This window comes from Maniola jurtina, chromosome 12 (genome assembly GCF_905333055.1).
Source record: "Maniola jurtina chromosome 12, ilManJurt1.1, whole genome shotgun sequence".
NCBI classification, from domain to species: domain Eukaryota; kingdom Metazoa; phylum Arthropoda; class Insecta; order Lepidoptera; family Nymphalidae; genus Maniola; species Maniola jurtina.
In genome coordinates this window covers 11,894,336-11,911,518 of record NC_060040.1, presented here as the reverse complement: position 1 = coordinate 11,911,518, position 17,183 = coordinate 11,894,336, and the positions used below count along the sequence as shown (strand labels likewise).

The window sequence follows — 17,183 nt, the reverse complement described above, 5'->3', positions numbered from 1 at the left end:
GCGACTTCCTCGGCGTTAAGTTTTTTTTTGTAAATCCCGCCGATATTATGTCGCTCCGTGTAATGCGAGCTGTATCATTAAATCGGTTAAACAGATGAGCCGTGAAAAGCTATCGGACAGATAGACAGACAGACACACTTTGACATTTATAATATTAAGTAAGTATGGATAATGAGGTGGTGTACTAGATAACTTTTTACGAGAGTTTAACGTCTTGATTAGGTTAATGCTTTGCAACATGAATAAATTCAATAGCTTTTAACTATTAGGGACTGTAATTTGAAAAACCTGTTCGGTCCAATTGCACCCGTTACATTGTAGTTCATAGTCCGCTTACAAAAGCCAGCCGCAGAGCTAAGTAATCGTGCTCTTTCCATTGTCTGTATAGCCGCGCGAAGGAAATGAACTTGAACCTCTGCGACGCCTGCACTTCCGTGTAACTCTGCGCGCGCGCATGAATACGGACCGCGTGTGTATTGTCTAATGTCTTCGATAGCAAAATGCGCGTTCATTGTAAACAATTCATACACATTTGAGGACATTATAGACAACTCTTAGGAATGTAGGTTTGATTGTGATGTTTTCCTTTATCGTTAAAGCAAGTGAAATTTTAATTGCTTAAACGCACTGTATGCCATCGAAAAAAATTCGCCCATTAGACTCCTACATTCCCAGAACAAACATTCGCGTTGTTCGGGTGGGAAAGGGGATTCTTGATAATATGATGATTAATATTCATTGAAAAATAGGTGTAAACTCTAAAATACGTGTAGGTACTCTTCCTAAAGATTATAACATTTTCAAGTTTTTAACTATATAGTGCTAATTTGAGTTAGTAATGTATGGTTTGAATATAAATAAATTTTTTTAGATTTTTTTTTATTCAGTTAACCTTTTACGAGTATTTGAACCGTAAAAACATCTACCACTGACATAAATAAGTACTTAGCTAGTATTTTAAAATTTAGATTAGAGGGTAAAAATTTTCACACGTGGTTTTAAATATTCAATTCCTATTAAGTATTTGGTGCTACAGAAAACAATACATATAAATCTAACAACAAAGTTTGACTTACTTTTTGATACAATCAGGAGAACAAAGGCAAGGAAGAAAATAGTTGGCGATTTTTTATTCACAAATGGTAGCTTTTACCGTCGAATATTAAATACGATGCTATCTGATGTTGTATTCCCATGCTTTCTTTGTTATATGGGAATGCTTATTTTTCATCCAGTGTCTGCAATTTATGGTTCATTCCATCTTTGGAGTAATGAATTGGTATAATTAAAGTTAGTTAAGAATACGTAGATTTTTTTCAACTTCCATTATGTACCTATAGCCTCCCGTGGTGCATGGAATAAGCCCGCCTTTTATTTTTAAAACCATAATAAATCCTTGCAAGAAATTTATATAATGAAACTAACATTTCTAATAGGTATAACTTATTACTATCAACTTCATCCGCGTGGATTTAGGTTTTTAAAAATTCCGTAGGAACTCTTTGATTTTCTAGTCCACAAAGTAGGTAGCCCATGTTATTATCCAGGTATTTAACTATCCCCATGCGAAAATCACGCCGTTACGTTAATCAAACAAACACTTTAGCTTTTATAATATTATGATATGATTTCAGGCAAATCTATTTCTCAGTTGATTTATGTGTAGTATCAGAGGCACAAGATCGTAATCCAACTGAATTCGTGACATTGAGATTATGCTAAATTGTCCAAAGCACTCCACAAAATTATCCAATTAGAATAATTTACAAAAGTAATGATGTTTTGAAGATGACCACGATCTGCATGTTATAGGAAAATTACCCGTGTCTAATTCCAAGCCAACCTTGTAAACCAAAATAAGAAGATACGCCAAACAATAAACTAGCCGAAGAGTTGTTACCGTGTCCGCTCGATTGTCACGATCCGTTGCCGTTTCTAGTTGGACTAGTGATCTTTGGACGTGTTTTCGTGAAGAATTGAAAAAATCGGCCAAGTGCGAGTCAGACTTGCGCACCGAGGTTCCGTACTCGGGTATTTTTCCGTCATTTTGCATGATAAATCTAAAATTATTATGCATAAACATAAATAAAAATCTGTTTCAGAATGTACATGAACGTCATTTTTTTTTTGTGATGTAACCACAAATTCACAGTTTTCGGATTTTTTCCTTTACTTGTGCTATGTGACCTAGTACCTACCAAACATGATTCTAGGTCAACGGGAAGTACCGTAGGTTTTCTTGACAGACACGACAACGTCGTGAAGACGCACAGACAGAAAGTGATCCTACTTATAAGGGTTCCATTTTTCCTTTTGAGTTACGGAACCCTAAAAATGTGTAGTTCAAGTACACGAGCAACTGGAAATTGGTGAACAGTTACTACTTAAAAGTCGCAGAAAGTGTCAGTTAAAAGAATAGATTATACAGTTCATAATAATTAATTTATTATTGCAAAAAAACTTTTTTATAAAAATCTTACCTATAACTAATTATAACTAATTTAAGGAAAGTAAAGTTTTCTTGTCGCCGTTGCTACCAAAATAATGTAAAAATTAGCGAATTCTTCCAACTTAAAAAATGAGTCGACTATGGTACGGTATGGTATGGTATGGTATGGTGGTATGGTATGGACGAATAAGTAGTATTTCTTCATCCGTTTCAATTTAGCTGCGCATTGAGCTAAGTCGTAATATGAACCGACTGTATCGATGGAAGTAATATGAGAACGAACTTGAACTTTAGACGTAACATAATATCCTATTGTAAGTAGGCCACGATGTTCGTCTTGTTTATTATTTCATTAGAAGTAATTGTCTATTTTGTTTAGATATATCGCAATGTCCATCTATTGTTATTTTCATACTAGCTGATGCCCGCAGCTTCGCCCGCATGGATTGGTCAGATCCCCTGCAGCATCAGGATGCGGAGTTGGAATCCAAATTTTTTATGAAACAATGTCGCAAAGTTTCTCTATCGATTAAAAAAGAAATGACGCAAATCGGTTCAGAAATCTTGGAGATTTCGGTGTACATACGTAGAAAAACACAACTCCCTTTTTGAAAGTCGGTTAAAAAAGTAGCCTATGTTACGCCCTTGTCAATCCTCTACTTGCCTGTGAAAGTCCCGTCAAAATCGGTTCAGCCGTTAGCCTTTTCAAACAGACAGACAGACAGACAGACAGACAGACAGACAGACAGGCAGACAGACAAAAATTTTAAAAACGTGTGATTCAGTTATGGTATCGTTCAAATAACCCTATGAGCTTAATATGAGGTGGTTATTTTGAAATTACAGACAGACACTCCAATTTTATTTATTAGTATAGATTGCGTTATGATGATAGGTACTCTGCTTTTGTATCTACAAATATTCGATAAGTACAAACTTATGAGTCAAGAACGATATTTTTACGCAAGACAAACTAGAACCACGATTCTATGATTTCTGTGTTGGAAACTTGAAAAATATACACTCTGAAAGAAATCATTCCGTTTTAGATGGAAGCGGGCTAACCTGGAAGGGGTATGGTAGTTTTATAATAAACCCATACCCCCCTTGATTTCTACACGGCATCGTACCAGAACGCTAAATCGCTTGGCGGCACGGCTTTGTCGGTAGGGTAGTAACTAGCCACGGCCGAAGCCTCCCACCAGACCATACCAGAGATTTACAAATTATAAAATTCCAAATCCCTGCCGGAAATGGAACCCGGAACCTCTCTCTATTAAGACCACAACGCCTACTACTAGGGAGGTTGTCAATATATCGATGCTATCGACAGATAGACGGATAGATGGATTATAATCATTTTAATTTCGGCCGTTAGGCCACACCTCACCTTAACTTCACTTTATTTTTTGCGTATTCTCTGTAAGCTAATAATTTGCATTTTTTAGTTCAATGATCAATAACTTTTCATGTTAGTGAAATCTTACAGGGGCTACCAAAAAAGTGGTCAAGTCATCAACCTAAAGCCGCTAATCTGATTACAAAAAAAAATTTTTTTCGGTACTCACCTTACGTGATTACAAGTACAGATTCTCACGTGGACGAAATTTTAGGGTTTCGGCCACTGATATACAAAACAAAGATGCATAGGAAAAAAAATTAAGTGAGGCTCAACGCAATGTAACCCGTGGAAACATGTGACAGTTTTGGGTCCAAACGGGACCCAGCGGCATGGTCTAGCTAGACTCTAGCATGAGCTATTTCTATAATGGAGCCACGCAATGATTTCCATAAACTATACGCGCTAGATGGGGCATTGGGAACAAAAATCGTACTCTATGCAGCTGTCAAAATTGACATCAAGTTATAAGCAAAAGCGTAGCCCGTAAACAATTGTGTTCAGATTGACTCGTCTAGTCCGTAGAACATAGAAATCGTGGACACAAATCTGTCTAATTCTGTCTATAATTTCACCCTAACTTTTATTGATACAATACATAAAAACACACGTTAATTTTAAAAAATAAATCACGTCTGCCGTGAAACAAAAATTTTGTAATTTCTTTTTTGTGTTAGCTTGATTAAAACTTAAGTATATGTTATTGTTAAGTTTAAAAGAAAGAGGACCCTCGGTAAGTATACTTTTCCAGTGGCTGCAGTCAGAGGATAATTGGGAAAGGAGCTAGGAGTGCAAGAGTTAAAACTAACTCCATAGGGTCTTTAGTTCAATCCACCTAACCTTAGGAACTCTTGTGTTTCAAACCATTTTAATCAGGAAACACTTTTAACAGTTACATTTCGGCACTGCATATCCTTGGCATTCTGATATCAATGGTTTCAGCAAACTTCGTGCGTTTAATCCGGTTTTTATGACAACTTTCTAGTGATTCCCGCTCCGAGGATCCTAAGAGTGCTAATGGATTTTATTGTATGGCAAAGTTGGTTTGTTTATGTATGCCAACAAAGATATTTAAGATAATTATTACTTAACAGAAAAGCGCCATCGCTCGGCAAAAATAAGAATCTTCTTTATTCCATATTCCTTGGCAATTAATTTCGATAAATCCAGCCTTATATCGTGTCTACATTATAAATGGAATCTGTATGAAATAGTTTTCTATTCCCAAGTTCCCTGACCGTTGATGACTTTCAGTTAGTGAGGCAGGACTTTTCATTTTATAGCCAACTCAAATTTTCAGTCCAGTAGTATTTATGTCTCAAGTTGGTAATTGGAGGTCCGAATTTTGACCTTTATGTTTTCCCCGTGCCACGGTAAATACGTTAAGCTGTCGGTTCCACTAATATCTGACTATAAATTATTGTTAAACCTAAGTCTTACCTACTCTTATAATAGGATCTTACAGTCTCCGAATTATTATTATTCCAAAAAATCAGAACCCCTTACCATTGCGTAAGTAATAGAAGGGGTTCACTACCCTCAACAATGAGCAATACGAGCATAGAAAGTGAGTGACTTGAACTGCATAACATCAAAAATTTTAATATATTTCTGAGCCGCTCTAACTTGAAGTTATCTCTCTGTACGTTAACGATTGTAAGCATTTATTGTGTGCTTAACATATGGTCACGAAAGCTTTTGTGGTCTTTCAAAGCTTATCGCCGTTTTAATACTTTTATAGTAAGATTGAAGTCAAACATATTTCGCATCAATGTGTAATTTGGTATCGAACTTTCTTTTCGTCCCATGTCTAAGGCCCGGTTTCCACCAAAGCGGAGCGGAGGGGAGATGTGTACAGTCAACTAATCATATTTTGAAAGATGACGTGATAATTTTTCACGTTCATACGAAAATCCAGTTTTCCCGGAACATTACCGAAGATGAGATTTTTGTTTGTTTAATTTTGTCGGATTATTATAGATTGTAATTATTATAATAGGGATAGTTGTACCTAATAGGTTTCGTTCGACATCAAATAATAATAGTTTACCTCGTCTATATTGTCAATAAGTTAGTGTAATATGTTAGTTAACTTTCTTTATTTAAATTCCCATTGATGCAGCTTTATCTTGCTATCGTATCGATCTAACATCGATCGATCAGCCAACACAATGGTAAGGAAAACTCAGGCCGTGCAACCTATTTGCATGTAAACTGTACTTAATTTGCATTTACGAGTACTACCATATTGTAAGTACTTATCACAGAATCGATAGGTACTTTCATACTAACATTATATTATGCGAAAGTGTGTGTGTGTGTTTTTTCTATTTCACTGCTCAATCAATCGCTGATCTTGACGTTTGCTACAAAGATAGCTTGTGTACCGGAGACGGACATGGGCTACTTTTATTCCGAAAAGTCAAAGAGTTTCCACGGATTTTTTAAATAGGTATCTAAATCAAGTTGCGAGCATCATCCAATAATAATTTATTAAAAAAAAAATAACAAGGTTACTTTTAGCCGTGACTTCATCTGCGTTATATAATTTATAGCCTATAGCATTTGGAAAAAATGTAATTACCTATCAGTGAAAGAATTTTCAGAATCGAATCTATAGTTCCGGAGATTACGCCGTACATCCAAACTTACAAACTTTACCTCATGATGATTCATAGGTATCTATAGCAGATAGGTAGGTATAGTTTATAATATAAGTATAGAGGGGGGACGCATTCATACAACGATTATTTCTGAGAGAGCATCTATTTCCCCAGATACTGGCCCAAGGACAAATGGGGCTTGATACCAATTTGCGCACACAACATTTATTGGTTATCTTCCCCCACAATCAGACAAATTGCTCGACGCACCGACCATTCATTACTTTTATCATTGCACTTAGAATTGCATCGGCCATCTTTGTCAATATGACTCCGTGTAATAACTTTGTAAGAACGAGATATTGAACGAAATATTCATTGCAAGTTAGCCCATGACTGCGACTCACCTGGTGGTAAGTGATGATGCAGTCTAAGATGGTAGGGGACTAACTTACCCCTTGTAGGGCAGTTTTTTATACCCATATCCCATAGCGGTTTGAACACGGCATCGTACCCGAGCGCTAAATCGCTAGGCGGCACGGCTTTGCCGGTAGAGTGGTAACTAGCCACGACCGCAGCCTCCCACCAGATAAAGAAGTTAATCAAAAGCTGCTGTCATGAAGAAGCAACCTGTATAGTGCCCGACAGGAAAGTACATCGAACTTTAGAAAGAGATTTCGGCTTCGTAGAGCGTTGTCTCTATCCCTCATACCTCAGTGACGTTTCGTCGGTCTCAACGACCGAGACAACGCTCTACGAAACCGTTATCTCTTTTTAAAGTTCGATGTACAATATTTCCTGCCGGGCAAAGAGTTATAAATGGATAGATTCACCTCGTTAATAAACATTCTTCCATAGAATTAATATATCTAGTGACATTGGCAATAAACTATAGCGGGCCGCCTTTGTGTTTTTTCCCACGTTTGTTGTAACTTGCGAGCACGTAGGAGTCGCCGATTGTCGTGGGAAAGCGATGGATACTCCGCATCGATACAATCCAAGCCTGTTTTTGTCTCCTTGCGTATTGCTGCCGTTTAACTATCATACAGTTGGCCAACTGATAGCACAGAGCATGGCTTAGAACCGTCAGAGGTATACTGCGTACAACTGCGTATGATACAAAAATACAAAAACAGTAGTTATACTCAGTCGGGCTTGTGTATTTTATTTTTACATTTTTATTTCTTAGTCTATAACCTGCGCAAGCGGCAGTAGACTTCGTTTACTCACTTCAATGCACAGACCTGCACAAAACTATTTCACATTGCCAAAACCTATATAATTAAATGTGCGGCCTTGCCATGTCCTTGGCACTCGTCACTACACAGTTTTATACTACCCACATAATCCTTAAAGGCACTGCACCAGACTTGAATATCCTACATAATATCACGTATAAAAATAAACAAGTGTTGCGCTACTGTAATATATTTATTCATACTGTGGTCATACACTTAATGATTGAAGAATAATGGTAGGTATGTAGGTTTTTGCCAGTATAATAATAATAATTAGCTCCTTAATTGTTGACATGCTTATAAATAGATTTGTGTTAGAATTGTTTTGTTTATGGTCTATGTAACCTTTGGCGTAAAAGATTCTAAGTTCGGATCTACTTTGATCCAGCTCTCTGTATCTTATTCCAACAGATATAATAATATAAATATTTTGAATTTTGTATAATACTATTCACATCTTTATATTTCTCATTGCTACATGGCATGGAGAAAACAAAAAGGCTAAATTCAAACCTCCCAATTTGAATTGAAGGCTAATACGCCATAGCTTTTCTTTCCTGAACAGTAAAACAATCTTACTATCGGCCAAAATCAGTAAATAATAATAAAATCAATCTAATCTGTCGATAAGTTACTTAGTAACCTGTTATTTTTCAAAGACAATACAATTTTTGACTAATAACAATGTCGCTAGTACATAACCTATCGACAGATTACAGATAGATTTTTTAATTTTATAGTTATAGTTTCGGTTGTGATGTGTGATCCATGGCAGAGTGAACTATCCATGGCCCTATTTCGTTTATGAATTTTATTGCTTCATTTCCTTAGTCAAGATCTAACTGTTACGAAATCTGTGAGTAACTTTTCTGCAATGATTTATGAAAATACATACATAGACCTATGGTAGGTACCTATAGTTATAAGAATTTTATGACCAACATCATGTCGGTACATCTCCACACTCAGAAGCGATATTTTGTAATAGGTACTTTGTAACTACCTTTGTCTGTAACCGATCTGTCTGTGTTGCGAGTTGCGTCTTGCGAAGGCTGTGCTCTATTAAACCCCGGGACAATGGCAAGCGTAACTCGGTACACAACTGTGCAACTTCTTTTGCAATAACGGAACGCCCCTAGCACCTCCCAAAAGATTTGTTAATAGGAGCTTACTATGCATATACAGCTGTGATAGCCTAGTGATCAAGACGTCCGCCTCCTATTGGGAGGTCGGAAATTCGATTCCAGACACGCATGAAAAGTTAAAGGTTTTCGGAGTTGTGCGTTTTAAGCAATTGAATATAATGGTGACGGAAAACATCGTGCATGCTTTCTCTGTAATGTTCTTAAAGCCTCAATAGCTCAATGGTTAAAGGAGTGGACTAAAATTCGAAACTCGCCGGTTCAATCCTCACCCGTTGCACTATTTGTCGTACCTATTCCTCGCACTAGCTGTACGCTTAGTGGAAATGGAATATTAGTCATCTTGATAAACCTGGCTAATATTTTTTTAAAGGATTCCAGCATGGTGGACTATGACTTAAACCGTTTCCATACTGAGCGATAGGTTGATCATAATGCTACAAACATGATTTAGTTTTTTCCAGGGCTATACTAGCTCTATCAGGACTCTGACGTATTGACTAAGTATGTATACTGGGTAAAAAGTATCCAAAGTACGTTATACCTTTAGTCAATATCGGTTCAGGCCCATCCACTTAACCGATTTTGACGAAAGGACTGTACCAAACAGAGATAGAAATTAAAAAATTAAAGAATTGCCATGAAATAAAAAAATCTAAATTCACGTGAAAGAGCATCATCTAAATATAAATTACATATAAAATTAAATCATTTTAACGTTTATTAAATTAACATTGATCTTTAGAGTCACTTTAGATGTTATCGCTTATAAAATTAATATGTGATAACAGGTAGATAAATTCGATAGAAATCATTATACCTACTTTATCACGATTTTTTCACGTTAGAAATATAGTCCGACTAAGGAAATTGTATTCGTAAATCTATTAATTAGAGTTAAAAGTTATGGATAGGAAGCTTTCTTAGCTTTTATTGATTTAATTTACAACGACAAACATTCGCAAAGACACACCTGTCCGTAAAAAAGCTATAAAATGATAGAGGCAATCGTTTTTGCACTAATTGAAAATGATTTGCGACATTATTAAAACCTGTTTTATGTTTTATAGTAATTTTATTAAAATAAAAAGGAAGTTATTTATTATTTTATGGGAGCGTCCGATAAGCATGATTTATTAAGATTTATTAGTAATAAAAATTGTTTTTTTTTATTGACTTACGTAGGTAGGTACATATGTATTATCTAAAATACTTAGTAGCTTCGTACCTTTACAGGGTTTCGTACTCATGTAGCGAAAGTATTTTTAAAAACCATCCACGAATATTCCAAATTCAAAACAGCAATGTAAAATTAGAGATCTCAGAAAAATATTTTCTTTGGGCTTCCATAAATATAAAAATATGATATTTTTTTAAATTACAATATTATTATTTAATTTTTAAATTCATAAAGTTTCAAATTTTAATACTTAACAACATAAAAAAATGATTTTTATAGATCTTTGCCATAGATATTAAAAAAATCAGATAAAAATCAAAAACTGTTGTAAGTGCTCGCCAAAGTTGCTCGCTTACATTTTTCTCAAGTGAGGAAAATACCTACTACAAAACTGGACAAGAGAAAAAAAAGTAAAATATTTGATCAGTTGCTCGCCACTCGTTTTATTCGCGTGCAGTTCCACTAATTAGTTTCCGTAATTGGTAACAGTAACTGGCTGTCGACGAACGAGTCAATCAAACTTTTAAACGCTTCGCGCAAAAGTCAAGGAGCCGTGGGAATAAGATTCTTGGACCGTAATTATTTGTCTGAACCATTGATATATTCTTTTTTAGGATATTTTGCACTCCGGAGATCGATTCCCAGACGTATTATACGCCAATTACTACATATATCTAGATTCTAGACTAGACTTATATTTCCAGTTCTTTCACAAAACTGTAGTGTAGGTAACTGTGAAATTTCAATTTGCAGTAAATGTTAGTTCTTTGATTTCTATCAATTGCAAATACTGATAAGTCCTGTTTCATGAATTTATTGCCTACTAACATCGAATTATTTTTTAGTTTCTTACTCTTTCAAATTTAAATTCAAATTCAAAATATTTTTATTCAATTAAACTTTTACAAGTTCTTTTGAATCGTAAAAATAATCTACCACTGGTTCGGAATGCCTTTCCTACCAACCAGCAAGAAACTCGGCGGTTGCTCTTTTCTAGTCTTTGATTATGCATGACAGAATGATGCAATGAGAACTCTTTGATTTTCCGGGAAAACCGTAAGGGATTTTTGTAAAACCTAAATTGACGCCAAGGATATTGCAGTTAAAAGCTAGTCATAAATAAACTTTCAGGACGAGAGCTTAAAGTTTTGTATAACACGAAAAAATTTAGTCGTAACTACATACGTCGTAAATAGGCTTGCGCTTGACTGCACTCACACCAAACAGGAGAAAAAAGTGAAGATGCTGCAGTCACTTAGAAATAATGTAACTTTTTAGTAAAAATGTCCTTAGGATGTTCTTATGCAAACCAGTGCTATAGGTACATTAAATATTAATTAATAATTGATGATCAAAAGTAATAAAAGTTTTCGTCTGTGTTGGTGTTAGCTGGCAGGCATGCTCTGCCTTTTTGGAGTGTTTTTTTTTTTTTTTTGTTAAAACTGACTGGAAAGCGCTCTAAGGGGGTGCCGTGCGTATGTCGGCGAGCGCCAGCACAGACGGGATCCATACTTGTATAGTTTCCCTAACTTGTTACAAATAACTACAAACTTGACATTGGCTAATCTTTGTAAAGCCAGACGAGAGAGAAAAAAAAAGTAATTAAAAAAAATTAAAAAAAAAACTTGTACAACAATATCCGTTGTAGGTTTATAGGGTAGAGAAATTTGAATCGAACACCACGGGGGTCAGGACGACCGCTGACCTCCGAACTCGAATGCTTCATTGAGCACGTTTGAGCTTCACCCATTCAACCGCTCTCCGCCATAGCCCATGGCGCGCCGCTCAGTGTCGGTTCTAAACTCTGAACGTGTCACACGCGCTGGCTGAATATCAAAACCTTCGCCTTTTATTTACGCGCGCGCGTTTGGCGGCAAACTTCAAACTTGACAGCTGACATTTATATTTTTTTTTAAATAGACTCTATTAAAATTTGACGGTTATTTTTTATTGTGAAATGTGTGCATAGGTTGTGGATTCGTACGGATATTTTAGTGACCTTCCGAAATGACGTCGGTGTACCACGAGGTGAGTGTACGATGCATGCCGCTGGCATTTAGATTTTTGCTAATTTGCGCTGAAAACTGGTCCTTTGCATTGTATACCAGCTGTACTTACGCTAATTAGGAACAGTTTTAAGCACCTCAAGCAATTTAAGATTCCTAAAAATATTTTGAAATGTTAACAAAACATTATAATTAGGTACTGTTGTAACTTTTTTATTTCCTTACACGTTAATTTTTAATTTAGCCTAGATTTAAGATGACCAAAATTGGAATTACATGCCTATCTCTCTTTATTTCTCTCAAAAAATTATTTAAATTTAGAACACCCTTTTATTTATGGAAACTTAATGGAAAATAAAGTTCTTACAAAATATTTGCAAAAATGTTGGCGAAATGCTAGTGATAGAATCCAAAGATTTAATGGTATCTAAACAAAATAAAATAAAATAAAAAGAAAACTATCTACGTGATATTAAAAATTGGATTAATTCTTTATTTTGATACTAACGCAAAATGGCTTGTAAATACGCAGGCGTATTATTTATTAACAGCTCCAATAATCTTTTATTATTTTCAAGATTTTAATAATTTTAAAACATAAATTAACAACTTTTTTGAAAGTAATTAGCATTATTACCATAGCTATTGGTACATGCTAATTAGATAGACAGATCGATAGATTGTGAAACAGAATGTCCTCCCTAAGGTACAATGAATGAACTTTATAGTTGCGACACAGTTCTCCATACAGACACTCATAATCTAGGTGTCACGAATTAACAATAGAGCGCTGGTTAGAGTCGTTTGTGTCCTTATTAGAACTAATAAATGCAATTTCCTGCCTTTGACGGTTATTCAATTAACCCCTACAAACTAGAAGCTAGGTTAGAACAAAGGCGATTTTTTTACAGAACAGACATGGAATCCATTAATGCATCCATATTAACAGTGTCTGTCTGTCTGTGTAGTGTCATGGCCCATCAGTTTAACTGATTTTGACGATATTTGGTACAGAGAGAGCTTGCATAGGCTACTTTTTGTTCCGGAAAATCATATTCTTAAGGAAAATCTACATCCACGCCGATGAAGTCGCGGGCATTATCTTGTATCCTATATGCCGAGCCTCGATAGCTCAACGGTTGAAGAGCGGACTGAATTCCGAAAGGTCGGCGGTTCAAACCCCACCCGTATGCCATTGCCAGTCATACCACATGAGCCAGCCAGCTGACCGGCTCTATCTGTTCCTCTTTTTATATGTATGTCTGTTATGTAAATACCTACTCACTTTTTATTTAGGTACTCCTCACTAAAATCAAATGTAGGCTATTACTTTAAAAAAAAATTGGAAACCCTAAGCACAGGCGCCCTAATAACTATAATATTCCTATCTATCACAGTAGAGTTTCGACATTCAATCCGATGCATAATTTAGGTGTCACGAATTAACAATAGAATAGAATGCATTAACGGCTTCAAGCTTGTCCTAATGAAAGGTTTCAATGCAGTTATTTCATTTTGTCGACGAGAACAATTCAATAGGTATGAAAATATGCTATGAATGGGCGTATAGTGTAGATTAGAAGCTACAAGAATTTCATTATTACAATTTTGACGACTACCCTGACGAAGTGGATGTGGACTAGATGTGGAGTTATAAGTAGGAGGGTTTGATTACGATGGGAAGATGACCTGAGGGCAACAGCTTGAATATTCAGGATCAAAAACAGAATTATCACATGAACTGGGTCTTCCTGGAGGAAGCTTTTGCTAGAAAGCTTTCTTTAAATGAGAAATAAGAAATCTAATGTATAAATAGTAGATAGATACAGTGTTATAAATTATTATTTTTTCCTCTCCACTCATAAGAGTGAATCTTCTAAGCAAACGCGCTCCACCATCACTTGCCAGCAGAACTGAAAAAAAGTTCAGAATGTAAAATTGACAAAAAGGGCTAAAGAATTATTATTATGTACTAACCATAACGCACTCGTCATAAATCAGTGACAAAAGCTTAGACATCTATACCTACTCATAATAAAACTGTAACCGGACGATTTCTGTACATTAAATATATAATATTTTGACTATGGAATAGGTGGGCTCACAGACTAGTCTATAAATCTATGATCGAAGGGTGGGCTCAACTAGTTTATAAACTAAGCCATCATTTGTAAAATTGTGTTGTGTGTCAATCATTCACTCAGAGTAATATTTCCAACAAAAAGTCTTCCTTCCAATAGCCTAAGCACGTTACTCGTGTGTTTGTATTGTTGATTATCGAGTGCAATGCACCTATTTATAGTAGGCAACGGATAGTACGCATACTAGTCTTGTTTACATTGCTTCGTTTGCTTACAGCGCTCCCGCTGAGGAATTCATTTACGGCTACAATAGGGTGCCCGATATCCCGACTTTCAGTTATTCCGGACTTTCCCATTCTTTAAAGCTTTTATTTAATTCCTAAGGGTGAATTTGAAATTGGCGAGCATGTTTCTATTTATCCAGCTAGAGCTGGTCGATTCCGGAAAAGCTGAATCAATAATTATTACAATTTCAGTTGCAATAGTTATTAATGATAATGATTGATGTAATAATTATTACAATTTCAATTATAATAATTGTTATTGATGATTATGATTTGAATTGATAAAACTTAAGGCTAGCTTTAAGTTTTATTCAAGGAATGAAAACCTTAGCTTGCAATAATCCGGTGAAAAAGGCAGGCTGTGTGCTGCAGATTTGCCTTTTTTAAACGGATTATCATGGATTTCCGCAAAGTGAAGTTACGCTTCTGCTTCTGTACAATATTTAAGTTTTATTGTAATTTTTTTCTATAATAAAATACGACTATTTTATTTCAATTGTGTGATTGGCTGAATTTATGGTATTTTTGTTGCAACAATGGATTGTAGCCAATAAATAGTTGAAGGTGTGTCGGCCACCGTTTAGCCGTCATACATTGCCGATTGGTCTGGTCGATTTAAAATCCGGGCATCAAGTATGTAGGCTTTTCTCATAAAAGTAATCCTATTTTATTATTTTTCTATGAAAAAAATCAACATAGGTTTTACGTGGTAATATAGGAAATACCATGCTGATAGAGGTAGAAGGTATAAACTGTTTATGTGTTTTCAAATAGTAGTGTTAAAGTCCTAGTAAAGTAAGCTTTTATGGTAGCGCCATGCTGGAGGATTTGTTAGTTCTGTGTTTAGTATACGCCAGATATTTTCGTTTCGTTGTTATGATTTCCGTTTGACATACCTACTCGTACAAGAGTTCTTCATTGTATCGCCTAACCATAAACCATAACGTGCTTAGTATATTATTACAAAGCTATTGACACACATGCTCTTAAAAGCATGCTTATTACTCATAGCATGCTTAAAACTAGCATGATCTTCAACTGTACAGATTTGAATAAGCATGCTAGTATTAATTTACCGATCTAAAAGACTTCTAAAAGACCGGTAAAATTAGTTTAGCTTAGAATGTATAATAATTTCAGAAATATTTAATTATCCAGGATTCGAACCTATTATTTTTTATCTAGTGCAGCGTATACTCTAATATAACATGTAGATCCATAATTCCATAGCCGTTATCAATCGTTATGCATATCGCTTTATCATAACCGTTGAAAATATACCTAATATTGATTCATTCGTAACTTTTTTATCTATTGCGATAAGAACTTACATAATATATCTTTTGTCAATATTTGAGTTCATATTGATTTTATACTAAGTCTAGAATATATTTACAAATCCTCTCTTTTTTGGAGTATGAGCGTTTTAAGCTAATATAATATATGAATTACTTTAACGGTAAAAGAAATGAGAAATCTGCGTGTCTGAGAGTTCTCTATAATGTTCTCGAAGGAGGCCCACCAGGGCTGGCAGTCTTATTAAATTGCTTGAGATAGGCTGTCATGGTCGAAATTTCGTTATAATTTAAATATATGTAAGTAGTTAGGTATTATAATAATGTAGGTACCTAGTTTGAATGCGGGCGAACTACTCGGAGTTAATATGTGCGTTTTCAGTGCTTTAACGGTAAAGGAAAACACCGTGAGGTATGAATGAGAGTTGTTCATAATTTTTTCAAAGGCATGCGAAGTCTGCCAATCCGCACTTTGCCAGCGAGGTAGACCACGGCCAAATCTCATTTTGATAGAAGAGCTGTGTTCTTTTATGAGCGAGTGATGGGTTGCTAGTGAATACAAAAAGCCTGTTTATCAATCGACCACAAACCCCAACATTTTTATTGGATAGCGACTCTATAAAAGGTGAAAACACGTTGTACAAACAAAAACATGGGGTCACAACAGTGTTGAACCAAATTCGGCTGTTACTACAACTTTCACCTCTCAAAATTGTGATAATGTGCCTTACCTGCCATTTATTTGTTTAAAAGCTCGTTGGATGCTTTCACTATCGTTATTTTATTTCAATCATTATTACCTCTACGTGAGTCGTCTAAACGAGGTAATTTTCTTTACCCTTACCTTCATTATTACCTGAAACTAAAAATCTTTTGATTCACGCGCGGGCCCAGTGATAACTGATAAGCGTTATCTTTTAAAATTCCAACTATTTAGATATCTACAAATTCTAAATTGGCTTAGGTTTAGACTAATCAAGAGTTTCAGCGTAGCTAGTTACCACTATACTATTGGCACACTGTTCAGAAGGGATTAGCTAAAACTTCAAGGCTCCATTTCCAGGAATTTATCTCTAAAGTTTTTAAAATAATGTCATTAATGTAATGTGTAAATGCATCAACCATAATCCATTAACCATATTGATGATTATTACTACAAGAATCTTATCAACTAAAAGCTTCGGCGTAATTATTATAAAGTTTTACAGTATGACTCATTTTATTAATGCATCTCTCTAATTCGAAACTTTGTTGACATGTATGTCTGATGCTTCACTTTATCTTTCAACGTTGCTTGACCTACAATCTACTAGGTACTTTCCTGTTTATCACACTAATATTATAAAGGCGAAAGTTTGTATGTGTGTGTGTGTGTGTATGTTTGTTACTCTTTTACGTAAAAACTACCAGACGGATTTGGCTGAAATTTGGAATGGAGATAGATAGTATCCTGGATTAGCACATAGGCTACTTTTTATCCCGGAAAATCAAAGAGTTCCCACGGAA

The 17,183-nt window shown here is 35.3% G+C and overlaps 1 protein-coding gene across 2 annotated transcripts in view; it reads left to right on the top strand.

Annotated features, from left to right (window-relative positions):
• The window catches only part of LOC123870341 (leucine zipper putative tumor suppressor 2 homolog), a 119,377-nt gene that overhangs the window by 45,472 nt on the left and 56,722 nt on the right, over positions 1-17,183 (top strand). Inside the window, exon 1 of one of the 2 annotated variants that reach the window (XM_045913598.1) lies at positions 11,792-12,039. The exons of the other annotated variant lie outside the window; for it this stretch is intronic. Within the exon in view, the coding sequence (XP_045769554.1) occupies positions 12,019-12,039 (21 nt within the window). The 5' untranslated portion in view covers positions 11,792-12,018. Of the gene's footprint in view, positions 1-11,791; positions 12,040-17,183 lie in introns of those variants that run through there. 2 annotated transcript variants of the gene reach the window in all.